Consider the following 24,904-nt stretch of genomic DNA (forward strand, 5'->3'; position numbering starts at 1 on the left):
CCCCCTACCTTCCAACCACCTGTTTGCTTTGTCAGGCCTTCTATGAATGGTCAAGGCTGACAACACTCCAGTTGGTTTTATTTCTTTATGTATTATTTGTTATTTAGGCTGCTTCATGGAGGGGAAAAAAAAAAAAAACACAACAAAAAACGACTGTGTCTTATATATGTCAGAAATGTCACTGACCTCTCAAAGCAACATGATATCTGCTCTGTAAATAGTGAAGGGGACAGATATGAACGTGGGTGTGAGGTTTGGGGCAAGAGTCCCTGGTGAATTACTAGCTCTCCCCAATAATAATAATAATGTTAATAATGCACATTTTTGAGTGTTTGTATGGGCTTGGCTTAGTTTCACGCATGAGATCATGTAATCCTCCCCTGAATTCCATGCGGTTAGGTGTTATCATGATCACCCCATTTTATAAATATGGAAACTAAGGGCTCAGAGAGGTGAAGGAATTTGCCTAAGAGAACAAAGCCAGGAAGTAGCACAGCCAGGATCAAACCCTCTCTGACCTTTGATTTTATTTTCTGCCTTGATGAAAAAATTGCATTTTCATTCTGAACTTTCTCTTCCCCCTGCCCACTCCCTCAAGTTCCCTTCCTAGCCCAGCTCCGGGCACTACTGGGAGGAGGTGGGGCTGGGTAACCAAAAAGCTTCTCTCCACCCAGAGATTCCAGGATTCAAAGAATTTATGATTCCAACTGTCTGAGGCTTTGCATGCCAAGGAAGAATCTGGGAGTCCCTGGCTGCTCCTCTCCTAACCACACCTCCCCCAGGAGACTCCTTGACCTGCCTTCCAGGGCGGGAAGTTTGTCCTTTTAAGGGGAGCTCAGCCCTTCTTTCATTCATGCAGCAAATATTTGTAAAACGCTTGGTCTCTGTCATAGGCTCTGGGGATTAAATGGTAGCGAAAGCAGCTCTTTGTACGGCTTACAGTCTCTAGACGAATCAATGGCTGATCATTGATTACACCCCTCGGTCTTCCAAGCTTCTGTTGAGATTTACCTCTTCTGGGAGACTGTTCCCCACCCCCTATTGGGAAGGAAAGCCAAGACAGTCTCCAAGTGAAGGGTATAGAGGGCAGGCGGGCAGGGGAGCCTGCCCACAGATGGTGTGTTGTAGGTGATGTGGGTTACTCTCAACTTATACACAGAATATGTGTCTCCTAAGTCTAGGAACCACGCTTAGCTCTTTCAACATATCGTCTCATGGGACCTTCACAGCACCCTTGTGAGCTGAGGACAATTCTGTTTTACTGGCAAGGAAACAGAAGATGCCCCAGAAGAGGTGAGGCGATTTGCCGAAAGTCACAGAGCTAGTAAGTAAGGGGTAATTATTCTGAAGCTGGAGACCCCACTCTTAGCTACTGTTCTGAGTTCTTATTTAATTTTTAGGTGAAGACACTAAGACCAGAAGGGGACTAGGGACTGGCTAAGAGTCACACAGCACAGTAGAACTGATCTGGGTTGATCAGTAACCAAAGGGATGGTTGGGTATAAAGTGTCCCACTGGGGCTCAGGAGGCCAACACTTGCCCCCAAAGGGATCACTGGGAGTGGGGCAGAGCTTGGAGGAAGACTGGGGCCAGATCAGCTGGGGGTCCCCAATGCTGTCTGTGCTCTTCCCTCCCCCTGTTCCAGGAGGCCCTGTGCTGTGGGGCAGAGGCCCCTTGGAGTGCCTTGATAAATGAGGGCTACATCCCACTGCCCCTTCTTGTGCTTATTCTAAGATGTCACCTCTGTGCAGGCTTGGGGAGGTGGCCAGTAGGCAAGAGAAGAGGACGCTTCAGACCTTCACCCTCGGGAGCTTCCAGTCTGTCTGGGGAGGTGGGGAATTACTTGGCTTAGGGATCATTATGCCAGCGAGCATCTTTGAGCATTGACTAGGTGCCAGTGCCTTGAGAGAGGCTTTCCCTTTGTCACTATCCTCTTCAATCCTTACAGCAAACCCTAAGTGATAGATGTTGCTGTTATCCCTGTGCTTCTCAGAGGAAGAGGTTAAGTGACATCCCCCCGCCCCCCGTTACAGAGCCAGCAACAGCTAGAGCCAGGATGTGAACCCAGGGACAGGTGATCTAACACCAGGTTCTACTGCAGGAGTTCTCAATATGGTCCCTGGGCCAGCATGTACTGGGAACTTACTCAAAAAGCAAGCTCTACTGAATCAGAAACCCTGGGGGTGGGGCTGGTGGGACCAGTACTCCAAGCTTGAGGACCTCTGCTCTCCTGCTTTGTAGCACTGCAGGTGACCTGATTCAGATCAGGAGCCCTGGAGTCAGGTAAAGCTGAGTTCAGATCTGTGCTCCACCACTTTGCAGTCTTATGACCTTGAGACTTCAGTCTTGAATCCTTGCCTTTCTAGCCCGTGAAGAGGTAAGAACAGTGCCTTACCTCCTAGAATTGCTGCTGGCTGAGTTAAATGAGAGAGTAGATCCCATTTGACAGATGAAAAAAAAAAAAAAAAGGGAGATTCAGAGAGGCAAAAGGACTCACCCAGGACCGTGCTGGGTGGAATCTTTCCCAGAGACGGCTCTGCCCTGTGGGTCTGTCCCAAAATGACCAGTTCAAATCCAGCTCCATCCTTGCCAGCCGTGTGACCTTGAGCTGATGACTCACTTCTCTCTGCCTGTATCCCCACACTCAGAATGGGCATCGTGATTGTGCCTGGGCCTCCTATGGATATTGTGAGACTAAAATGAGTTTTTCCATGTTTGGTGCCAGCCAGTGCTTTAGAAGGGCTCAATAAATCTCAGCTGTCGCTATTAAAGGCAGAGCCAGGATCACTGCTAGTGTCTTCTAACGGCCCCCACCCCTGCTCAGAGTATGATGAAGAGTTTACAAGCGGTCGGTGAGCGTGGGAATTCCAAGGGGCAGGATTTCCTTGGGGCAGAGTGGTCTCTCCACCTTGCCACTACTGGCAGGTTGACCTGGTAATTCTTTAATTGTGAGGGACTGTCTTGTGCATCACAGGATGCTTAGCAGCCTCCCCCCCTCCAGATGCCAGGAGGCGCGCCCCCAAGTTGTGACAATCACAAGTGTCTCCAGCATTGTCCAGTGTCCCCTGGGGAGCACAATTGCCTCAGTGGAGAGTTGCTGAGTTAGCATAATCAGACAAGGTGCTTTGAGGTGGTTTAGGACATGAGGTGGGTTAATGTGGGAGCCTACAGTTTACCTTATGCTACCCTGGGGAGGCAGGGGTTCAGGGTCACACAGTGGGTAAAGGGAGGACTGGAATCCAGGGCTCTTGTGCCCATCACCTCCCAAAAGTTCCTTCAGAACAAGCAAGCTGAGCCCAGGGGACAAACCAGGCAAGGCCCACGATGCCTAGTGCATTCTCCTTTCTTATCCCAGTGACCACCTGCCTGGCCGACACCACATCCGCAGCAGTGCCCCACAGAGTCTGCGCTCACCTCTCCAGAAGCTCCAGGGTGGTCAAAGCAGGCAGGCACCCGGTGCCATGAGCTACTGAAATAAGGCCCCCTGGTTGGGCATCTGTAAATGTTGCCGGGGGCAAGGCTGTCTGTGTGGAGCTCGCCATGGCCCTGCAGGGGAGGTGCGCATTAGCAGAGTAGAGCACCAGTCCACCCGCTGGGACCGTAAAGCTGCCTCTGGAGGTGAAAGATGGGTCTCCCCGCCACAGGGATGCGGACAGCCGTGGAGACATGGTGGCAGGGCTGATTTAAGGCAAAGAGATGGGGGCAGGGAGAACAGGCAACAGAGTCGGAGAGTCAGAGATACAGAGCCAGAAACAGAGACACACGCAGATAGAAACAGGGAGAGACAGAGACAGGGACATAAAGATACAGAACGTGGGAGAAGAAGACAAAGATCAGAGACATAGAGAGACACAGAGATTCAGAGTTAGAGATGTAGATTCCCAGAGGCACACAGGAGAGTTAGAAGCAGAGAGGCAGAGGCGAGAGAGAGCTGCAGAGGGGCCAGAGTCACAGGGAAGAAGTCAGGCTAGAGAACCCGAGGGTGACATTGGCGCAGCAAAGAGGACAGAGACAGTGGGAGATGGCCAGAGTCTTAAGGCAATGGGACAGAGATACCCAGAGGAACCAAAGGATGCGGAGAGTGACCTTGACCCTCTGGTTACCATCTCTCCTTTGGGTCCCAGAAGCCGCACGCATGTGGCTGTTTCTGCACATGTGTACACTCATGCATGTGCTGGTGTGTCCTGTCTCCTGTTGGTGTGCGTCTGTGTATGAGTGCTTGGACAGGGCTAGCATGCATTTATCCGCTACTTCACCAGGGGATGCCTCTGGGGCACCACGCTCAGCTGTAGGGCGGTGAGTACCAGTAGACAAGGGCCCTTGGGGTGCCTTTTGCTTCTTAGTAGAGAAAGACAGTATACAAGCACACAGACACACACGCACACACAGATACTGCAGCTATGCAGAGATTTAAAACAGATCCATGTGATCAGGAATGGCTTGAGATTCCTCTGGATCTGGTGGTCAGGAGAGGCCACTCTAGGAGGTAACTTTGAGGCAAGATCTGTCAAAGAGCCAGCCCAGCAAAGATCAGGGAAAGATCCTTCCAGGTAGAGGAAGGGGGGTTGGTAAAAAGCTCTGAGGGGAAAATCAACCTGGCCAATTCAGGACCGAGAATGGAAGCCAGGGGGGCCCCAGAAGCTGGGTGAGAGGCTGCTGGACAGGAAGGCGGAGGACAGATCATGCTGGACTTACTAAGGCCAAGGAAAAGATTTGGGGTTTTATTCTAGGTGAAATGAGAACTAGAAATTTGAAGTAGGAGCATGAATGCAACAGCTACAGATCTGGAAAGGCCTTGCTGGCAGCTGGGTGGGAGGTAGGGGTTGGGAGTCTCCTGCAAAAGTCCAGGCAGAAGAGGGTGTGGCTTGGGTGAGTGTGGGGAGGAGTGGATGGATGCAGGCTGTATTTTGGAGGTAGAGTCAACAGGACTGGGTGGGGGGTGGGGAGGAACCAAGGATGACTCCTAGTTTTTTGGCCTGAGCATCTGAAAGAATTATGGTGGCATTTACCAGAATGAGGAAGACAGGAAGAAGTAGATCTGTGGGGAAAAATTAGAGAGTTCTGTTTTGGCCGTGTATAATACAAGTGCACGCATGTGCACCTGTGTGCACCTATGCCAGGGCTCACTTGTGACATGCGCATGTGGGCTTCAGACCACCTCTGCTTGGCCCTGTGGGAGTTCCTGGCCCTGTCCTGGGACCAAGCCCCATCTTGGCTCTTTATTTTCCCCCAGCTTGTGCTGCCCCTGCCAGATGGGGATTCCCCGATAGCCAGCTGCGACAGGGGGGTGGGCAGCCCTGGGCGCGGTGGACATCTGGGCATACTACCCTGGGCCTGGGAGGCCTCAGTAGCCCCACCCGGCAGCGGCAGCCAGGCTCCAGGGCAGCTGGTGGCGATTAGCAGCGTTCATTACCTCGTGGTGATGCCATCTGGGGTGAGGGCACTGAGCCCAGCCCCACAGGATACCCTGCTTGCTGGTGTGCAGGGCTTTCTGGGGCTGAAGCATAGAAACGTGTGCATGTATGTACATGTGTCCGCATGTGAGCGGGGTGCTTCCCATGGGAGCCACCTGTGCACACATGTATATGTAGATCTGCAGGTTTCTCTGCTTGTGTAGATGAGTAATTACACCTGTGGGCACATGTGCATGGGTCTATGTATGTTTGTGCATACATAGCTGGGTGTGTGCATATCCAAGTACATGCAGTGCTGTATGATGCATTCTGAGAACTACACACCTGTGCTGGAGTATGTCCAGGGATATGTTTCTGTGGGTTCATATGTGCTCACACATGTGTCTCCATGCGTGTTTATGTGGGGGATTATCATGTGTGTGCATGCGTCTGTATATAAATGTAGGTGCCTACATAGGCACATGAAGTCTACACACCTGTTGTGAAGAGCATCTCTGCATGTTCCTGGATATGTGCACATGCGCGTCTGAGGGAGGATGGCGCGTGGGTACCTTTCTAGACCACGTCTACAGTGTGTCTAGGCCAGGTTCTGGTGAGTACGCTTGCGGGGCTATGTGGAGGTATCTGTTTTCCCCCTTCTCCGCTCCCTCTGGCTCTGGCTTCTCTGGGTCCAGCCATCCCCTCCTGCCTGGGAGAGTCAGGTACGAGCGGAGGAAGGGTAGGAGCTGCCCAGGATGGCACAGTCCTTAAGAACTTGTGCTGTGAGTGCAGGCTAGCTGGACGTGGCTCCCTGCTCCACCTGTCATAGCCACATGATCTTGGGCAAGTTGCATAGTTCCTACGCTCCAGGTTTCCCCATCTGTAAAATGGGGATAAGAATAGAATTCTCCTTCCTGGGGTGGATGTGAGGAGAAAAGGAGTCAGCCCATGTGGAGTCCTTGGCACAGACCCTGGCCTATACGTGTTGCCTATGAGTTCCCAAAAGCCCACCTCTGGAACAGCACCCTGGGGGCAGGGAGAGCCTGTGCCCTCCCACTTCTCAGGCCAGGGTGCCCAGAAAGCCCCACCCCTCCGCTTCCCGCCTGCTGAGCTCAGCGTTTCCCAGGCCCCACCGCTGTCCTAGCCACATCTGGGAAGGCTCCCTGGCCCCGCCTGGACGACAGTGGGGCTCTTCTGTGGCCTTGGTTGGGGTTTCCGCTGACTCAGCGCCTCTGGCTCTTAAGGCGGGAAATCCCAAGCCTGCTCCCCCCCTCTCTCGGGTTAGATGGGGCCACAGGGCTGTGGTTCAACCCTATAGCTTCTATGGGAAGTCTCTCCTCATCAGGGCATCCCAGTTGCTCCCTGCTCCCCATATCCATTCCTACCATTCATGGGCCTCTTGAACCCAATTCTTGGTAGGTAGTTCCTCAGCCTTGGTGCCCACAAATTTGCTGCCTTGGGAGAGGTAACCTTGAGAGGGTCACTGGGATCATCCCTGCATCTGGATAGAACTGGACACTGTACCTGCTCCTTTCTGCTCAGAAGTCCTATCCCTAGTGCATATGCTTGAACCTCAGCACCCTCCACACTCCTACCTCCTGCCAGCATTTATGGTAATAATGATAATAACAGTGAATATTTATTGAGCTCCTTTTTTAATATCATTTTTATTACTTGACAATCCTAGTTTCTTACAGCTCTCCTTTTTTTTGGGGGGGGGGGCACAGTTTACAGCTATTTTTGCATGTTTACTTCTTTTAAGTAAACTCAACCCCCCAACTCGAGACTCAGACTGGCAGTCCCAAGATCAAGAGTCCCATGCTCCACCGACTGCGCCAGCCAGGCGCCCCATACGAGCTCCTCTTTCGTGCCAGACCCTGTACAAGCCCTTTGACAGCCTTCTACTCGTTTCCTGCTTGCAACAACCCTGTGGGGTATAGAGATCATTATCCCATCATACAGATGAAAAAGGGAGTCTGAGTTAAATAGTAAGTTCCAAGCCACAAAGCTAGAGCGCAGAGGACAGGGACTGGAGCCCTTCTAACCTCATGGAATCAGGAAGACTAAGGGAGCCTGCAGGGCTCCACTTCTCCGGGCATGAGGTTAGAGCAGAACGGGTTAATGCAGACCCCCCCCAACGCCCCATAGCCCAGGAGCACCCCCCCCTTCCAATTCAGACCGAGAGGAACAGACTAACTGGGAATGTGAGGCTGAGAAACTGGAAAAAGCTGCCCGAGGAGGCCTGGGCAGCAGCCACGTCACCGCTGCCACGGAACTGGGGAGGAGGGTCTCCAACACCCCCCCTCTGCCCGCCGCTCCCCCCGCCCAGGGCCTTCTGGAGGCCCCGCCAGGAGAGGGGAAGGGGGTGGCCCGGGAGGCCCTTCTCTCCGGCCGGCCCTCGAAGGGCTGCCCGCCCCCCGCCCCCGCCCCCGAGGCCGCCGCCGGCCGCGGAGCCCCCTCGCAGGGCAGCTCCGGGCACGCAGGGGCCCGCCCCGCTCGCTCACCTGGCGGGAGGCGGGCGGGGCGGGGCGGGCGCGGGGCCAGGCCGGGAGCGGGGCGCGCGTCCCGCCGCCGCCTCTGCCACCGCCGGAGCCCCCTCCCGGCCCTGCGTCCCGCCTCCTGCGCGGCGGGCGGGTCCAGCTGTGTTCCATTAGCGGCCCTGGCGCGTCCCCAGCCCCCTGGAACCGCCCCTCTTCCCCCACCCGCGGTGGCCGGCGTCCGGCAGACAGGCGCGCGCTCGCGGGGCCGCATTCAGCCCCCCGGAGCTGGCGCCCTGGCACTGGGGCCCCGCGCCGGCCCCGAGTGGTCCGCGACCTCGCAGCGGCCTTGAGGATCCCCTGGCCGGCTGACCTGGGCTGCCTGGATTACTCAGTGAGGTGGGGATCCCCGGCCACGGTAAGTGGGGGTGGAGTGGGCTGCCTCCGGCCGGGCTGAAGCGCCTCTTCTGCCTCCAACTTGCTGTGTGACTTGGGCCCAGTGGCATCCCGTCTCTGGACCTCAGTTGCCTTCTCTTTAGGGGAGCTCTAAACTCATCTCAGTTCTGCTTTCCCTGCCTCCAGATCTGTGCCTTTCTACTGGGATGGGATCACATCCTTGGAAGCTTCTCTCCTATCCCTGCAGCCCCTGCTCTGGCTGAGGCCAGGGGCTAGAGATGAGGAGCGGGAAGGGGACACAAGCACAGCGATGTTCCCGCCTCCACATGCGTTCACATGCCTCCCACAGCTGGCAACTCTTCCACTGACTGGCAGGACGGGGAGGCCAGGATAGGGTTTTGAGTGCACACCACTAGGAAGGGGGATGAATGGGGTGGAGGAACAGTTCTGCCCTAGGAAGGAGGGGAACAGGGTCCTACCTCCAAATATATTGAAGTGAGGGGTCCTTCGGGTGCTCACTCCCTATTCAGGACTGAGGGAAGAGAAGTAGAATTCCGTAACAGCTGGGGGGAATGAGGTCAGACTTGCACAAGAACTTCCCGACAGGCAGGCCTACTGGAAGGGGAGTCACAGGCTGGCTCTGTGCACGTGTGTACGGGCAAGCTGGAATGTCCAGGTATACGGGTGACATGGGTCTCTGTAAGCATGCCTGTGTGCAGGTAGGTCTGTACACACCCAGTAGCGCAAATGTGCCTGCCTGTGTACGTGTGTGTATATCTGCATGTGTCATGCTGACACATGAATGACTGTGTGTGCACACGTGCGAGCTGCCCGTCTCAGGGGAGGCCGGATGATGTATGGGTCTGCTGGCGGCTTGCTGAGCCTGCATTGATTTATCTGGGCCCATCCATCACGGTTTAATAAAACTAAAAGACGAGCATCCATCAGCGAGGGAGGTTGGCAACAAGGTCCTGAGCTCGGTAACCTGCTCTCCTACCCACTGTACCCACGGGGGATGCTTCCTTGGCCCCCACAAAACTCCGTGATACCTGACAGGAGATTCAGACCCTGACCTTTGTGGGTGCCTGGCAGGACTGGATGAACTGGGTGCAGCTAGCCAGGTACCAGGCTAGCGTAGAGCAATACAGTGCACAGGTTGATAAAATATTGAAATACGTCTAAGCGTCTTGGTAAATAGTCTCTGTCTCAAGCCCCTCACTACCCCAATTCACCTGGCCTTCTAGGACCCTCTAGATCTCTCGGTAATCCAGCATTTATCCCCTGGCACCATTAGATGCTGCCTCGGCCCAGTTTCAGTGCTCTAACCAGCATTCTCCTCTGGCTGGTCGCTGTCTGTGCCATACTGGTGGTTAAATATTTTGAATATTACCCTGGCCCAAATCGTAGCCCAAGGCCTGTGGTTGGGCCTCTGAGAGGAACCGATGCTGGCCAGACGTCCTGCCCGGGCCTAGGCCCCATGGACCGGCTGCTACTTGCCTATGTATCATGCCATGTGAGCTCAGGAATCCACCTTCACGGTCTCTGCGGTTTTCAGGTGCTGTGGCTGTGGCCGACCTCTCTGGACCAGGATGTGGGCATCTTGGCTTCCCGGCTTGTGGCTGCTCAGTCTCTGGGCTGCGTGCAGCCAGGCGGCAGATACAGGTGAGGTGCCGCATGAAGATTGGGGTGCCACTGGTCTGTGACTGGCTCTCTGAGATGTTGGGGTCACGCTCCTCATGTGTGACCATGTGCCTAGGTCATGTGGGCAGGGATGGAGAATCCATCCAGGGAGCCCATCCCAGGGTGGGCTCAGGGTGGGCTGAGGCATGGTCCATGTGTACGTGTGTGAGGTGAGCTGAACGTCTGTGTGCTTCTGTCTGCATGTCTGTACGTCTGTGAGCCTTTCTGCATCGCAGAGTTGCTCTGTGCATCTGTACTCATTCCTGTGTCTGTGTGAGAGAATAGCGCTCCTCCCCGGCATGTAAAGCCATCCTGTGCAAACAGTTGAAGGAGGCCCAGGCCTTTCTGATCCTTTTCATGGTAGAGAATCCATCCTCCAGCCCACGTGCTCCTCCTCCTCCACGACTGGCCCTGGATCCTGAGTAAAGGGCCCGCCTCGAGACCCAGACGCTGGATGGAGCAGAGGGTGCAGCTTTCCAGGGCCTGAAGCCAGAGGAAGTTGACCGGGCAACTTGCCCTGCCCTGCTGGGTGCCCTCTGGGCTTCATAGCTTAGCTGCCCAGCTGAGCAGAAATAGAACTCCTAGAACCCAAATCTAGCTGAGTGAGGCAGAAAAACCGAGGTGCAGATGTGAGAGGGGTGTGAACCCAGGGTGCACGTGACTGCTTGCAGGTTGTGTGTGCGTACATATGTGCTTATGTGTGCGTGCACGTGTGCCTTGCTCTCTCTCCCTCACCGGGTCCCCTGGGGGTTGGGGCAGAGAATTTCAACATCTGTAAGGAATCTGGGCCCACTGCCAAGGGGTGAGTCACCCACTGCTGCTGCCGATGCTGAAGACAGTGATAGTCTTTCTGGCCAGACCTGGGGGAGGGAGACTTCAGTGGGGTCACTGGGCCGAGGGATCCAAGGTTCCTTCTTCCAGTTAGGCAGCCAGGGAGTCCAATGCTCAGCTTCGAGGAGCAATATTCATTGTCCTGTCCCAGCTCTCCCGTCTGCAGTGATGGAGAGGCTTTTTTGAGTCTGGCCTTTATCTCCTATTGTAGAACCCTTCCTAACCTTTTGCTCAGTCAACCCTAAGAGGAGACAGGCCCATGGCTACCTGCCTGTCCCTTCAGGGTTTTGGAGACCATAATTAAGCTATTCTTCTCTAGGAGCCTTTACCCACTTAATATACCATGTCGGAAGCCCCAAGATCCTGGTGGTTCCCTTGAGTTTGTGGTCCCTTTGGGCCCTCAGTCTCTTTTTACTGTTTCATAAGGTAGTTATCCAGGTGAAAAATCATTCTGTTGGCTTAGACTTGTGTCTGGTCTGTTGTTCTGCTGTAGATGTAGGAAGTAAACCCCACCCACTGCTGAGAACACATGTACCAGCTCCACACGGCATCCCTTGTGGCACAGGCATCCACAACTCACACATGTGCAGACATGCACATGTGCTTGCACATAACACAAGCGTGCATAATGTGACTTTCTTTACCCCTGAAGTGATCCTCTGCCCCCCACTTGGGTGTATATGAAGGAGGGAGCACATGTAGACATTTGGCTCTTTACCACATCTGAGTTCTAGGACTGCCCAGGGTTTCTTTTGTTCTTTCTTTTGCTGACCTGCCCCCTGACTTGGAATTTTGGCGGATATGAATTTCGGGAGTTCTGGCCTTGCTCTGCTGTGAACTCATTTAGTGGCCTTGGGCCCAGCCTCAATCTCTGGGCCTCAGTCTTCTCATCTGTATACTGGGAGTCCTCCTGGCTCCCAGGGTAGCTAGAGTCAGAAGGCAAGAGGTAAAAGCAGCCCCCAGGGCGGGCCTGGTTAAAGATCCAGAATGTGGAACACAAATTTGCTTCTCTCCAGGTTCCCCAATGGACTCTTTAGCCAGAGTCCACTGAATGGCCCATTGCCAATTCCTTTCCAGGTGAGCAGTGCCCACTTTCACAAGAGGAAGGACTCAAGTTGGAACATAGAAGCCATTTATCGACCAATGTAACTGGTGAGTGCCCATCTCATTCTGCTGTCCCCCCCTACCATCTTGCTGGAGCGGCTGTTACCCCCTCCTCACCTGCCCAGCTGAGCTCTTCATCTGGTGTCTCCCCCAAAGGCTTTAATCTCATCCGCCGACTCAACCTCATGAAAACATCTGCCATCAAGAAGATCCGCAACCCCAAGGGGCCCCTCATCCTGCGACTGGGGGCAGCCCCGCTCACCCAGCCCATGCGGTAAAGGCTCCAGTGTGACCACTGGGCATTAATACTCCCCAGCAACTCTGGGTGTGGGGCTCTGTGGGTCATCTTCTCCCACTTGTTGGCAGTAGTCGACCTGGTTTCTACTTCTGGGGCTTGCAGGGTAGGCACAGAGGAAATGTGTGGCTGACCCACCCTCTGTCTCTCCCCTATCTCTGGCTAGCCCCTGGGGGACAGGCCTGTATCCTCTGGGCACCATGAAGACCCTGGGGTGGAGATGGGAACCTGGCAAGAGTCTGTATGTGTGTATGTGTGTGTGTGTGTGTGTGTGTGTGTGCACCCACATGTGTCCACATGTAAAGTTCATACTCCCACAAGTCCCCGGGGAGTCTGGCTCCTGCTTTCCTCTCCAGCCTCAACTTCCAAAACGTTCCTCTTTCTTTCTTGCTGCTCTAGTCATGCTGAATGTTTTTTATCTTTTTCCAGCATCTTCTCCTACCCCAGTCCTGGTTATCCTGGATTCCAGGGCATCCTGGATTTCTTGGAAGAACTTAACCACAATTGTCATGATTTAGTGACATAGTCATCCCAGGGATTCTTTGTTTAGGGTCCTATTTCTGCCCACCCCCCAGACTTGAAGGCTCCATGAGGGCAGGAACTTTCTCTGTTCTTTCACCACTGTTATCCCCAGTAGCCAGTTCCACCCACATAGTAGACACTTGATAAATGTCAGTAGACTGAACAAACATGCATATGTATGTGTCGGTTTGGAGGTGTGGGCCTGTGCGTGTCTCATGTAGGTTCAGTAGTCCTGAGGGCCCAGGGAAGGCAGCAGGTGGCCTCTCACCTGAGCCTCAGGGTACCCCTCCCGGCTCTACCCCCAGGCGAGTCTTCCCTCGGGGCCTCCCCAGTGAGTTTGCCCTGGTGCTGACGCTATTGCTGAAGAAACACACCCACCAGAACACGTGGTATTTATTTCAAGTGACCGATGGAGATGGGTACCCACAGGTGAGCCAGACTACCACCCCCCTGCCCCCCGTGGCTCTTGGGGCATCGAGCAGTCCCAGTCCAGTCCAACCTCTGTCCCAGCTTGTGAATTCAGGGGCTCTGTGCCCCATCCCCAGTGCCCACCCTCAAGGTTACCCTTACCCCAGCGGCTCCTGCCCTACCAGCTTTCTCCTCTTTCTGGGCTTCAGTGCCCCCTCCTAGGAAATGACCTTGAGAGCCCTGAACTTTGCTCTACTGAGCCCATGGGGCTCTGATCCTCTGTCCCGGTCCTTTCTCAATTGCACACAGATTTCCCTGGAAGTCAACAGCCAAGAGCGGAGCCTGGAGCTCCGGGCCCGGGGCCAAGACGGCGACTTTGTGTCCTGCATCTTCCCAGTGCCCCAGCTCTTTGACCTGCGCTGGCACAAGCTGGTGCTGAGTGTGGCTGAACGTGTGGCCTCCGTGCACGTGGACTGCACCTCAGCCTCCTCTCGGCCTCTGGGGCCCCGGCGACCCATGCGGCCAGGGGGCCACGTCTTTCTGGGCCTGGATGCGGAGCAGGGGAAACCCGTCTCGGTGAGTGCCAGGTCGGGCGTTGGCCTCTGTTCCCTCCTTCTGGGAGCCTGGGTGAGCTCCCGGGAATCCCTGTCTGACCAGGTCCTTCCCTTGCTCAGAATCCTGTTGTGGTTGCCCACTGCCCTCCGGATGCAGCCTAAATATATTAACCTGGCATTCAAGGCCCTTCACGACCTGGTCCCTGACATGTCTATGGTATCTTTTCCTTCATTTACACCTCTCTGTAAGGCTTCTTCTGGTCAGTTCCTTCCTAGTAATACATCTTGCCTGCTCCTTTCACACCCATGTGCCTTTGCCTATGCTGTCACCTCCACCCGGGACGCATACCCACCTGCAGGGTATTTGCTCGGCCTTCAAGGCCCCGCTGAAATGGAACCTCCCCGCCCCTGTTCCTCTGGGCCAAAGTGACCTTGTGTCCCTCCTCCCTGTCTTTCCTGTGTGTGCAGTTCTGTTTTGCTTTTGGTGACAGCTCTGTTCCTGAAGGTCTCCCCCGGTGAAACCAGAAGCGCTCGGAGGGCGTATTCTGGGGTGGGGCCTTCTCTGGGCCTCACGGGCAGCCAAGGGCACTGAGCTATTTGACAAAATGAAGCGGGAAACTGACTTGCATGTCTCCTGCAGTTTGACCTTCAGCAGGCACACATCTACTGTGATCCAGAGCTTGTGCTGGAGGAGGGATGCTGTGAGATTTTGCCAGGAGGGGTGAGTGGCCCGGCTCCGGCCCCGCTGGGAAGGTCGGGGCACTTTCCATGGGCCTATGAGCTGGAGATGGGGACCGGGATAGGGATGCAATGAGATCGCAGGATGGTGGGTGAGGGCGTGACTTCTGAACTGACCCCATCCCTTCTGTCACTCCGGACAGTGTCCCCCAGAAACGTCCAAGGCCCGCCGGGACACCCAGAGCAATGAGCTCATCGAGATCAATCCACAGACTGAAGGCAAGGTCTACACCCGCTGTTTTTGCCTGGAGGAGCCTCAAAACAGCAAGGTGGGTGGGCAGGGCAGGTAGACATGAGCATAGGTGAGTAGAAGTGGCACCGAGATGGACCACCAGGGTCAGTTGTGCCTGGGGTGGGGAGGGCACCGGAAGCCCCACCCCTATAGGATTCCAGGAGGCAGAGAGCCCACCGGGTAAACCTGTGTCTACCTGCCTGTTGGCACTGAGAGAGGTGCCCATCTAGCTCTGGCACTACCCAGCCCCTCACTGACGTCACCCCAGACCCTTCTGGTGAGGTCAAGACCAGGCTTGCACCCAAAGGCAGTTGCTCCGGGACAGAGCTACATGAGATCTGAGGCCAGGACACACTGCTTCCCTCAGGGATTGCTTGCCCTCCTGAGCCCAGCCCCAGCCAATGCCAGGCTGATTCGACACCCAGCACCATGGCCAGCTGCCCTACCTACTCTCGGGTTCTTTAGGGTGGCAGGGAAACCCAGTTCCTCCCTTTGCCCCACCCCCAGGCTGGGCAGTCTCCCTGTCCGCTGGGCATCATGCCCAGCCTTTGGCTGCAGGAACACAGGATCCCATTGATTCATGGTCTTGTTTTCTCCGACATCACGTGGGTCAAGGGGAGAAGGAGGGGGGACCTGTGGGAGTGCCAGGGGCCTGGGCAGGCTCTTGATGCCTTGGGAGATGCCAGCTGAGGGGGTACCTGGGTCCCTGCCCCTACCTGGGTGCCTTTATCTTGCATGGGATCCTGTGCTGCTCCCTCTTGAAAAGTTCCTTTTCACTCTGTCTACCCAGGTGGATGCCCAGCTGACAGGAAGTATCAGCCAGAAAGAAGAAAGAGGAACAAAGGTAGAGCTAGGAGCGGGGAGGTGGGGAGAGGAGTTCACGGTGACCTGGTCTGCTCTCTGTACCCTCTGTAAACCCCTTGAATAAGCCACTGTACGCCTACACTCTTCCCACCTGCCCCCACTCCTGGACAGAGCTTAGGCTGTATAGGCGCCAGCTCGGAGAAGGAAGGATGAATGGGGGCGAGACAGACAGTACCTGGCACAATGTAGGGCACCCGCTCCTGATGGTTCTTGGGTAGGAGTATTGGAAGCAGCGTTTCATACCCTCTGCTTCCTGCCCATTACCATGCCCTCCCTCTTCCCAGGCCCGTCAGGAGCCAGCAGCCAATGAGGTAAGCCTCCCATCTAGACTGGCAAAAAGAGCTTGGTTGAGGAGGTGCCAGCATGAACCCTTTTGACAGACTTTGGGGCGCTTGAGGCTGGGCATGGGGGTTTGGGATGACTACTCAGCTCCCCTAGCATTCCTTCGGGGTTCAGTGCTGGGCCCTGTCTGCCTGCTGCCTCTCCTTGGGTGGGTAGAGGAGGAGGGGCTCGTCCTGGACACTCCTGCTGAGTTGGCAGCAAATGGCCACGGGCATCATGGGAAGAGTCCAAGCCTTGGCTGTGGGACCCCAGATTCTGGGCCTCACTGCTCCCACATGCTGCGTGACCCAGATCCCACTGCTGTTTCTCTCCGGGCTTCAGTTCCTCATGTGAGAAATGGCTTGGCTCCGGGATGCTGGGAGTTGAGGGATGAGGCTTGTTTGGTAGGATTCCTATCTTCTTGCTCCCTTGGACTTCGCCCAGGACACACATGATGTTCTGTGTGCTTGCTGTGTGTGTGCAGGGAAATGGGGCTTGGAGGGCCGGCTCCGGGCTCTCAGAACTGACCTCTTGGCCCATTCTTCCCTTGTAGTGTCCACCCTGTGTCCATGGTGCCCGGGAAAGCAATGTGAGTGAATAGAGAGTGTGCAGGGTGGAGTGGGCGGGGGCTGGGAGTGGGCTAGTTGGCTTTCTGGTTAAAAACAAGTGGACCTCTGTGCTCTTATCACACTCCCTCCCTGCACATCCCCCAGAGCTGGACTTGACTCCCACCCCATCCCCACCAAGGGCTTCATGGAAGGAAGCCTCACGCCTTGTGATCCAGACAATGTATTGGGATCCGGGGTGAAATGGGGACAGGATAGTGGCTGGTAGGGCTAGGACCTTGGTTGCTGATCCCGGCTTTCCACTTCCCACAAGGACTCGGGGCTGCCCTGCTTGAAGGCTTCCCACATCAGCTTGGAGGCCTTGAGAAGGGGAAGGCTGACTCAGGGTGGCACAGCTGGGCACTGGCCCCCAACCCCATGTTGGCTCAGGACCTCCCCTCATATCCCTCTCTAGCTGGCTCTGGTCCAGCCTCCCTCTGGGGTACAGAAGGACAAAGGAGAGGGGCTCAGTGTGAGCATAGCTAGTACCCAACTGTACTTCTTCTTCTGTGGGCGGCATAGGTCACCACTTTCCCATAGCCTGACATTCTGAATTGACATGCCACGTTAGTCTATAAAGGGCACAGCCCTGGTTACCCTCTGCTCCAAGCCCCCTGACCTTGGGGGGACACAGGAAGTACTCCTCTGCTGCCTGGCCCTCTTTCCATCTAGCCCCCCACCAAATCTGGTAAGGCTGATGGTCCCCGGATATGCAGGAGTTACCATGGCAACTGAACAGCCCTGTAATCCTAACAAGTAGGGGGTGGGACTAGCTAAAGCCGGCAGTTTAAAGAAGGTAGGTTAGACCCCTCTGCAAGTCTGACAGCCTTAGGATATAAAGTCAGCATGCTGGGTGGCCTTGGAGGCAGAGCTGTTGATCTGCTGGTGGTCTTGGATTTGGGGTGTTGGTCCTGCCACAATGCTGTGTGACCCTGTTTAATTGCTTGCCTTCTCTGCATCCCTGGTTTTTCCTCCATCCCTGAGGTACAATGTTTTCTTTGCCCCCCAGGTGACAGTCGGTCCCTCTGGACCCAAGGTGAGTCCAAGATGGAGAACAGGACACTCTTGCCCGCTTTGGAAGTCCCGGCCTATCCCACAGTGTGTTACCCCATGGCTGTGTGTTTCTATCAGGGCTACCCGAACCTGTATGTGTGGGGGATGATTAGGTGTGTGTGTGTGTGTGTGTGTGTGTGTGTGTTGGGGAGAGTAGGGAGCTGTGTGTGTATAAGGATGTTAAAGGTGCCCCTTTTCTGAGTCCTACTGTACATCAGGCTTTGGGACTTGCATTGCACATCTCTTACCTTCCCCCCTCCTCGAGCATCCAGCGGGGAGGCCACTAGCATTTTACTTCAGAAAAAACTGAGACTCAGCAGTGCCCCATGTGGGCCTGGGGGTATTGGGGTGATAGTGTGGGGGTCTGGCTGTGTGCCTCCTGGGACACACGTTCACATGTGTGTGTGGCCCCCTGTGGTGGGGGGAGTGAGCCCTTGTGCCCGTGGGCCCGACAGGACCACAGAGGGCATGAGCGACGGGGTAGGTGGCACACATGTGAATGTGGAGCTGTGTGCTTGTGGGTGCCCAAGGGTACATCGCACAGCCCCTGGGGCTGCCTTTGTGTGAGTGTTGCGTGAGTGCCAGGCTCCGTGCTGAGCACCTTGCGTGCACTGTCACCTTTCTTCCTCGACACAGCCCCCTGAGGAGGGGCTGACATGAGTCCCTTTTTATTGCTGAAGAGACTGAGTCTCAGAGAGGTGACATGACCTGCCCTGAGTCACATGCTAGTAAGCGGTAGGGGCAGGATTTGAACTCTGGCAGCCTGACACTCCCCATCATGGATCTGTCATCCCACATGTGTGCATCCATGCATATGTGTCCATGTGCCCCAGGGCGAGCTGCGTGCAAGCTCGCGTGCTTGGGTAGGGGTGTGGGGAAAGTACCCTCTTTGTGAGACTATAGATCTGCCAAATATAGCCTCTTGGGGTGGGAGGGCCATATGGATGAATGCATATGGAATCCATATGCTGTGTGCATGCTTGGGGGTTGGGGCAGGCTGTGCTCATTTACACACCCGAGCGTGGTGGATGGGTGAAGATGGGCTGGGAAGAGCTTCGGCAGGTCTTCCATGTGCTCCCTCGGGTCCCAGCCCCTGTTTTGATCTCATTCACAGGGAGGGAAAGGTGAGCGAGGCCTGCCTGGCCCATCAGGCCCCAAAGGAGAGAAGGGAGCCCGGGTAAGTGCCCCAACCATGCCCACTGCAGGGCCCTCCCCAGCTGTACCCTGGGGGTGGGCTGCCATGTGAGCCATCCCATCAGCTCAGCCCAAATCCTGCAGCCTGGCCTACATGGGGGCTGATGGGTGGGGTCTTTCTAGGAGTCAGTTTACAGAGGCCTCTATTTTTTAGGGGACTGTGGGACTCTTGAGCCTATCCTTCTCAAAACAGGGTCTCACCCAGATCCCTGGTTCCCTACCTCTAGGGCAGTGACTGCGTCCGAGTCTCCCCGGAGGCCCCACTTCAGGTAAGACCTGGAGGTGGACGCCTGGGTGGCTCAGAGGCTTGAGCGTCTGAGGTTGTGATCCTGGGGTCCTGGGATCGAGTCTCGCATTGAGCTCTCCACAGGGAGCCTGCTTCTCCCTCTGTCTGTGTCTCTGCCTCTCTCTGTGTCTCTCATGAATAAATGGATAAAATCTTAATAAAGACCTGGAGGCAAGGCCCATATGGGGTCAGCCCCCAGAGAAGGGGCATGTGTGTCCTTGCTGTCCACCAGGTGACCCTTTTATCTCCCACCCCTTATCTCCCTTCTCAGTGTGCAGAAGGCCCCAAGGGAGAGAAGGGGGAGTTAGGAGCCTTGGTGAGTGTGGGACTGAGGACAGGGCCGGGCAGCGGGGTCTTGGCCCAGCCTCCCGCTCTTTTCCTCACCCCTTGTCTTGTGTCCCCTCCTCAACTCAGGGACCCTCAGGACTTCCAGGCTCTGCAGGCCAGAAGGTAATGGGCCTGGATTTGGAGGGGCGGGTGCCAGGGAGGCCTGTGTGCCCTCAGACTTGAGGAAGATATCTAAAATCTTGCCAGAGGACGGAGGGTACCATCCCCACAGGAGGCCAGAAGTGGCAATACTCTCTGTCCCTCCCTGTCACCCTGCCCTGTCCACGTGCCCCCACAGACTCCCTGGCCTGGAAGTTCTTTCTGTTGTCTACCTTCCGTAGTGACTGCAGCCATTCAGTCTCTGGGGAGGCAGAAACTGGGGGGTCGAGAAGCCAGTTGTCCTTCCTCCCGATAGGGCTGGTTTGGTTCTTCTAGCCCATTCTCTCAGCCCCCGTCACTTTACCTTTTCCTTCCCCAGGGCCAGAAAGGCGAGAAGGGAGACGGAGGCATCAAGGGCTCTCCAGGAAAGCCAGGCCGCGATGTACGGTGCTCGGGACCCTTCCTCGCCACCACCCCATGGCCCTCAGTGAAATGCTGGAGTTAGCCGTCAGAGTCCAACCTACTAGCCTTGCTCAGACAGGAGAACGGAAACCCAGGGAGGGGGAGGCTGTGCCCCAGGAAGCAGAGCTAGGAGGGGACAGAACAGGACCTGAACTCAGGCCCCCTGGCTCCCAGCCTGACCCCTGACCTCTGATGCCCTGAGGTTGACATCTGATGACCTTGGGGCACAGGGCTGGAGTCTGGCTTTGGGGAGGGGTTCTGAGGGTGGGCAGCTGGGTGCGTGCCCATCTCAGTGGGGCTGCTGTCCCAGGCGGTGCCAGGCCTCAGGCTCTTCTTCCGCCTTCTACCCCACAGGGCCGGCCAGGGGAGATCTGCGTCATGGGGCCCAAAGGGCAGAAGGTGAGTTGTGGGTATCTGTGGGATGGAGAGTGGGTGGTGGGGCTGAGGGGATGGCTCTCTCACACCCACCTTGTCTATACCAGGGAGACCCTGGTTTTGTTGGGCCTGAGGGGCTGGCTGGAAAGCCTGGCCCCCCTGGCCACCCTGGGCCCCCTGGGATAGGACTTCCTGGGACCCCGGTGAGTACTCTTTGCCCCTCCTGCTGTTCTTTCCTCAGAGACTCTTCTCTGGTCTGGCCAGGGCTGGGGAGATAAGACTTGGTTCTGGGGGTCCTGGTTGGGGGAAGGGGCTTGGGTGGATCTCACTATGATGTAGGGCCTCTGGGAAGCCTCTACCTGATGCTGTTCCTGCCCTCAGGGGGACCCAGGCGGCCCACCAGGCCCTAAAGGAGACAAGGTAAGCACAGGTGGGAGCGTGGCACTTGGGGAACCCCCTGCATGGTGGAAGGAGAGAGAAGGGGACCCAGGGCAGCAGGCATACGTGGAGGGAGGGAGCCAGGCATTCAGCTGAGAAGGCTGGCTTAGTTCAGCCAGGCCCCTCAGTGGGGATTGTGCCCCTCCCAGTGCTTGCTGACTTGGGAGCCCTGGCCTGGGTTCTAGGCATGGGGACAGGTAGGCCAAAGTCTAGTAATGACCAGAAAGGCCATAACTGGAAGGCCCAAGCCCCTTTTAAGGTCCTATGCCTTGATGAGCAGAAAGCCCTGGAAATGTCTGACCATGTCTGTCTGCTCTGGCTCTTCTGGGGTCACCCAGATTCCTCTGGACCTGCTGCACGAGGGAAGGGCTACACAGAGGCCTCATATTCTTCCTTCCTTTGCAAGGAGAAGGACTTGGGTTAGACGTGGAGAAGAAACAGGCAGCAGGCAGGGAGTGCTTGCTGACCAAGCTGACCATGAGGAGATGGGAGATTTGGCTGAGATTGTACTGCCGATTCAGAGAAGGGACTGATGGGGAAGGGGTGGATGGGCCAAGGTCATGGCCAGGAGCCTCCCCCTTAACACTTCTTCTGACCACAGGGCAGCTCGGGGGTGCCAGGAAAGGAAGGTCCTGGCGGGAAACCTGTAAGTAGGCTCAATCTGGACGGGGAGGGGGTGTGTGGCCTACCATGCCCAGGGCTGCTCTGCCAAGGCCTCCAAAGAGAGGGGGGCTAAGTCCTTGGTCCCTCTCTTGGCATACCAGTCCCTCTGGCTGGCACTAACGCCCACTGCTTCTTCTGACAGGGGAAGCCAGGAGTGCCGGGGCTGAAGGGAGAGAAGGTGAGATCCAGGCCGGGTTGCACCAGGATGGGGTGGGAGTGGGAGCCCCTCTCTGAAGGTGACACTGAGCATCAGGGGTGCTGGACTTTGTTGGTTTTTATGGGGTGTATGTGTGTGTGTGTGTGTGTGTGTGTGTGTGTGTGTGATTACTGAATAAAGAGCCTAGCTTGGGAGTTAGACAGCTGGGTTTGGGTCCTGCCTCGGCCGCTAACATGATTCATGAATGTGCCACTTAGCTCCTCTTCTCCTGAGTGTCCACATCTGTAAATGGGACACCATGTCTTCCCATGGCTTGTTGAGAGGATGAGTTTTGTGATGTCCAGGAATCATAAGTGGAATGAATGAGTCAGTTGAACAGAGAGCCTCTCCAGTGTTCTTGCTGTCCACCTTAATGTTGAGGGCGGGGCCCCCCACCAGTGTCTAGCTGGAGCTCCTTGTCTTCCCCAGGGTCCACTTGTCTCTCCCAACTTGTCCACTCATGATCTCTCCCTTCTGCTAGGGTGACCCCTGTGAAGTGTGCCCGACACTGCCTGAGGGCTTCCAGAACTTCGTGGGGCTCCCTGGAAAGCCAGGGCCCAAGGGGGAGCCAGGTGATCCTGCACCAGTCAAGGTGAGTGCCCAGGGTGGCCATGGAGGGGCCCCACAAAAGTCCTGGGAGTGTGATCCTGAGAGGAATTGGGCACTTGACACAGGGACTGGGTACTGCTCTTGGCCATAGAAGGATTGTGGGCAGAGGGTCCCGGCTCTTAGCTAGATGGGAGGGGGCTGAACCATAGAGTTTGGGGCTGGGCCAGAGGGCCCTCCAGGTCTCCATGGCTACCTCCTAGGTTTCTTGAGGAGCCTCTAAGATGCCTTTTGGGCAAGCTGGGGTGGAGCCAACCCTTATAGTGAGTGAGACTGTGCCCTCCTCCTGGGACTGGTGTTGGTTAGGGGTGGAGGAGTGGGCAGGGCTGGGTCAGGGTCCTCGCCTCGACTCCCCACTCCACTCCACTCCCTCACCCATACTTTCTTTCAGGAGGGCCTGGGAGCTGTTGGATGGAAAGGTGATCGGGTAGGTACTGGAACTTTCCAGTAGGGTAGCATAGCCTGGCCTGATTTCCTCCATGTGTTACATGGGTTGATTAGCCCTGGCTCTGGATGCTAATCTTGAGCCCCATAGGACCCCTGGGTATTTGAAAAGTTTGTGGTGTGTAACATTGTTGTCCTCGGGTATGGCCAGGAAATTGGGGTGCCCCTGCAGGCCCAGCCTCAGCCCATAAACCTTTTCTCCCTTACAGGGAGATCCTGGCATCCAAGGCCCCAAGGGAGAGAAGGTAAGGGAACACTGGCACCCCCGGCTGCCCCCCCCCCCGACTGCTGGGAGCCTTTCCGATTTTTTGTTCCTTCCCCAGGGGGACTCCTGCTCATCCTGCAGCTTAGCCATAGGAGCCCAGCATCTTGGGCCCTCTACAGGGGCCAAAGGAGATGTGGGTTCCCCTGGCTTCGGTTTGCCTGGCCTTCCGGTGAGTGACCAGCCTGGCCCAGTCCAGCCCCATCTTTGCCACACGGGGTGCCTCCCTGGCTCCTCAGGCTCTGAGCCTCCAGGCAGAGACCAGGATGGAGGCCCCGACGCCGGTGTCCCCAGCCTGCAGCCTGGTTTCTCCCTCCTTCCCTCCGCTGCCCCAAGCTGCTTGCCCTAGGGCTCCCTCCTAGAACCTCCAAGTACCCGGCTGTGTAACAGAAGCAACTGTCCAGCTACCTGCCTAGTTGCGGCATTCGTAATTCCAAGCTGGCCTTTCTCTTGCTGGGTGGACACTGGGACCGTGGAGTCTCAGAGAGGTGGGAGTGGGAGGACGCTCTAATTGTGACTTGATTGTTTTTTCAGGGGAAAATTGGGGCTCCAGGGCCAGCAGGGCTGAAAGGAGAGAAGGTGAGATCTGGGTTAGCCACCAGGGGCACCCGGGGGCTTCTTGGAAGGGAGGCAGGGAGGCAGGGAATGGGGTGGATACAGACAAGAGCTCAAATCCACAGCGAGAAAAATTCATCAGTGCTTGGTAGACGGGAGTCAACGAACCTACTTGTGAGAGCCCTCATGTTCTCCACGGGAATTCCTTAGTGTTGTATTTTCTATTTTATTGATGATCTAAAACAATTAGGCACGTGTAAGGCTACCTTTTAATAAAATAACCGTATTTAACTCTCCTTTACCACTTACAATGGGCTGGGCACTGTTCCAAGCGCTGGTGCGTGTATTAACTCGTTTCATCCTCCTAAAACCTTATGGGGGAGCTACTCCATTATTCTCATCCTACGGTTGAAGAATCGGAGACAGAGAAGGCCAAGTCAGTTCCCCAAGGTCACATGGGTGTTTGAGTGTAGAACTGGGAGCTGAGCCTAGGAATCTGGCTCCGGAGTCTGTAATCTTCGCCACTCAACTTCGGTGCCCGTGTTCACATTTGTATTTATGATTGTGTCGGAGACAAATGACAGTGTTGAACTTACAAGGCGGCGTTGCTCAAATGAGGGCTTCTGGGGGTGGACGAGTGTTCAAGGGTGACAAACACTGAAATATATGTTTAGACTCGGCTCTGTCAGGCAAACCACACCTGTCATTTCTCAGATGGAGCTTTGTACCCCTGCCTCACGGCTGCTTCCTCTCTGGGGTGTCCCAGCCTCAGTAAATGGCATGTCCCCTCCCCCCACTCCTCAGGCCCCAAACCTGCAGCATCCTAGATCCCTGTCTTTTCCTCCATCTGACAGTCCTGCCCACAGCATCTCTGTTGACGTCCCCTGCTGTTCTCCATGCGCACCACCGTGGTCTGAGTCCCATTGTGGCTCAGCAGCCTGCACCCACCAAACCTGTCCACGGCCTATTTGTCATCCAGCAGCTAATATAACCTGACCTTGTAAAAAGAACTTGGGTTTCATTATTTCTCTGCTTAACATCCTTCACGACTGACTCTGTACCAAAGTCCTGCTACGCCTTGCAAGACCCTGGACAGCCAGCCCCTGCCTGCCTTTCTCCTGGCCCTCCTCTCCCTGGTTCTCAGCCTCCTTCCACTCAGGAGCACGTCAAGACCATTCCCACCTCTTAGATTCTGTACTTGTGACTCCCACCATCTAGTATGTTTTTCCTCTCTACTCTCCCCTGCCGTGCTTTTGCTGGCTGGCCTGATTCTCATCTTTCTGAGAACAGTCTTGGGCAACTCTTCTCTGACCACCCTGTCCAGAACGGCCTCCCCATCTCATCTCCCTGCCTGTTTCCTCCCTGGCACTCACCGCTGTTTATTGTTATGGTAACTTAAAAAGTTCTGGTTGTCCCCCACAAGTGTGTAAGCTCCACGAGGTGTTCATGCATGCTGCTCACTGCATCCTACCAGCACCTGGCCCCGTGCACAGATGTGGAGGTGTCTGGTGCACGGCTGTTGGA

The 24,904-nt window shown here is 55.8% G+C and overlaps 1 protein-coding gene across 3 annotated transcripts in view; it reads left to right on the forward strand.

Annotated features, from left to right (window-relative positions):
- Window positions 1-7,964: 7,964 nt before the first annotated feature.
- COL16A1 (collagen type XVI alpha 1 chain) overlaps window positions 7,965-24,904 on the forward strand; it is a 48,912-nt gene continuing 31,972 nt past the window's right edge. For 2 of the 3 annotated variants that reach the window (XM_041767863.1, XM_041767866.1), the window contains exons 1-27: window positions 7,965-8,288; window positions 9,822-9,928; window positions 11,855-11,929; window positions 12,038-12,155; window positions 13,004-13,127; window positions 13,416-13,682; window positions 14,301-14,381; window positions 14,542-14,667; window positions 15,421-15,474; window positions 15,779-15,805; window positions 16,369-16,404; window positions 17,430-17,456; window positions 18,588-18,650; window positions 18,895-18,936; window positions 19,225-19,269; window positions 19,368-19,403; window positions 19,759-19,821; window positions 20,196-20,240; window positions 20,324-20,419; window positions 20,598-20,636; window positions 21,256-21,300; window positions 21,460-21,495; window positions 21,995-22,105; window positions 22,511-22,546; window positions 22,773-22,808; window positions 22,887-22,997; window positions 23,360-23,404. In XM_041767863.1, the coding sequence (XP_041623797.1) occupies window positions 9,856-9,928; window positions 11,855-11,929; window positions 12,038-12,155; window positions 13,004-13,127; window positions 13,416-13,682; window positions 14,301-14,381; window positions 14,542-14,667; window positions 15,421-15,474; window positions 15,779-15,805; window positions 16,369-16,404; window positions 17,430-17,456; window positions 18,588-18,650; window positions 18,895-18,936; window positions 19,225-19,269; window positions 19,368-19,403; window positions 19,759-19,821; window positions 20,196-20,240; window positions 20,324-20,419; window positions 20,598-20,636; window positions 21,256-21,300; window positions 21,460-21,495; window positions 21,995-22,105; window positions 22,511-22,546; window positions 22,773-22,808; window positions 22,887-22,997; window positions 23,360-23,404 (1,857 nt within the window). In that variant the 5' untranslated portion in view covers window positions 7,965-8,288; window positions 9,822-9,855. The remainder of the gene's footprint in view (window positions 8,289-9,821; window positions 9,929-11,854; window positions 11,930-12,037; window positions 12,156-13,003; window positions 13,128-13,415; window positions 13,683-14,300; window positions 14,382-14,541; window positions 14,668-15,420; window positions 15,475-15,778; window positions 15,806-16,368; window positions 16,405-17,429; window positions 17,457-18,587; window positions 18,651-18,894; window positions 18,937-19,224; window positions 19,270-19,367; window positions 19,404-19,758; window positions 19,822-20,195; window positions 20,241-20,323; window positions 20,420-20,597; window positions 20,637-21,255; window positions 21,301-21,459; window positions 21,496-21,994; window positions 22,106-22,510; window positions 22,547-22,772; window positions 22,809-22,886; window positions 22,998-23,359; window positions 23,405-24,904) is intronic. The other variant, XM_041767865.1, reaches the window with a different exon arrangement.

This window comes from Vulpes lagopus, chromosome 8 (genome assembly GCF_018345385.1).
Source record: "Vulpes lagopus strain Blue_001 chromosome 8, ASM1834538v1, whole genome shotgun sequence".
NCBI lineage: Eukaryota > Metazoa > Chordata > Mammalia > Carnivora > Canidae > Vulpes > Vulpes lagopus.